Source organism: Fopius arisanus, unplaced genomic scaffold, assembly GCF_000806365.1.
Source record: "Fopius arisanus strain USDA-PBARC FA_bdor unplaced genomic scaffold, ASM80636v1 scaffold00005, whole genome shotgun sequence".
NCBI classification, from domain to species: Eukaryota; Metazoa; Arthropoda; class Insecta; order Hymenoptera; family Braconidae; genus Fopius; species Fopius arisanus.
This window is the reverse complement of record NW_011887744.1, coordinates 1,890,594-1,892,150: the sequence shown is the minus strand read 5'-3', so window position 1 is coordinate 1,892,150 and position 1,557 is coordinate 1,890,594. Positions and strand designations below refer to the sequence as shown.

The 1,557-nt window shown below is 43.7% G+C and overlaps 1 protein-coding gene across 1 annotated transcript in view; it reads left to right on the top strand.

The window, feature by feature from the left end:
• The window catches only part of crb (crumbs), a 14,956-nt gene that overhangs the window by 9,493 nt on the left and 3,906 nt on the right, over positions 1-1,557 (top strand). Inside the window, exon 8 of the mRNA XM_011315946.1 lies at positions 18-1,539. Coding sequence (XP_011314248.1) covers positions 18-1,539 — 1,522 coding nt within the window. The remainder of the gene's footprint in view (positions 1-17; positions 1,540-1,557) is intronic.

The window sequence follows — 1,557 nt, the reverse complement described above, 5'->3', positions numbered from 1 at the left end:
TTTTTTTTTTCAAACAGGTAAAAACTGTCACATCAACGTAGATGAGTGTTCATCACAGCCTTGTTTGAACGGCGGTACGTGCACAGACGGTAACAATGGTTACAAATGCAACTGCACCAAGGATTACATGGGTGATCACTGCGAACGGGAGTACGACGCTTGTGCAGTAAATCCTTGCGAGAACAACGGTAATTGTTCACTTCTATCTCGATCAAAACACGATTTTACATGTACCTGTCCCCGGGGCTTCGAGGGTACCCTGTGCGAAATAAATATTGACGATTGTCTCGGCGTAATTTGCCCAGGAGATAATCAAATTTGCGTCGATGGAATCGGTGGTTCCGAGTGTAAATGCAAAAAAGGATACAGAGAGCCAAATTGTACTCAAATAATCGACGAGTGCGTTAACAAACCATGCAAAAACGGCACCTGTATTGATTTAGCTGATAAGGGTTATCACTGCAACTGTTCACCAGGATTCACAGGTGTTCACTGCGATAGCGATATCAATGAGTGTGAATTGCTTGGTAATGCGTCTTGCAACAATGGTATTTGCGTAAATACATTGGGAAGTTACAATTGCTACTGCAGACCGGGATTTTCCGGTGATCACTGTGACGTTGACATTAATGAGTGCCTCTGTGGTCCTTGCAAAAATAATGCCACTTGCATTGACAAGATAAATGCATTCGAGTGTCTCTGTCCACCGGGCTACGGTGGCAAAACATGTCACGTTGATGTCAACGAATGCGAGAGCAATCCCTGCAAAAATAATGCAGCATGCATCGATCAAATAGCGGCTTACACTTGCGTATGCACTGCTGGTTTTACCGGTCAAAATTGTGAGACTAACATCGACGACTGCAAATCTCAGCCATGCCTCAATAACGGCAAATGCATCGATGGCATTAATAATTACACCTGCGACTGCTCGGAGACTGGCTTCGAGGGTATCCAGTGTGAAACAAATATCAACGAGTGCTTGTCCAATCCGTGCGTCAACGAGGGAATCTGTATGGACGACATTAAAACGTACAAGTGTCGATGCCATCCAGGCTATGCTGGTCAAAATTGTGAGATTGATATTAACGAGTGTGAGAGCTCACCCTGCCAGTACAATGGTACGTGTTTAGAGAGATCTAATAAGGAATTATATAAGAGTAATGCCAAAAATTTGCCAGCTATATTTACCCAAGAATTTAATTATGCTAATGCCAGTGGTTACGAGTGCCTCTGTGTTCAGGGATTGATTGGTAAAAATTGTGAAAAGAATATAAACGAGTGCGAGAGCAATCCGTGTTTAGCTGGCACTTGTAAGGATAGAATTGGTGGATATACGTGCGAGTGTGAGGAGGGATTTGAGGGTGATCACTGCCAGCATGATATAGACGAGTGCATGAGATATCAGCCGTGCATTCATGGAAGTTGTATCGATGGTAGGGCTGATTATTTTTGCAATTGTCAGCCGGAGTACGGGGGTAAAAATTGCTCAGTTAAACTCATCGGGTGTCAGGGTAATGCGTGTCAAAATGGTGGTACATGTTGGCCGTATTTGTT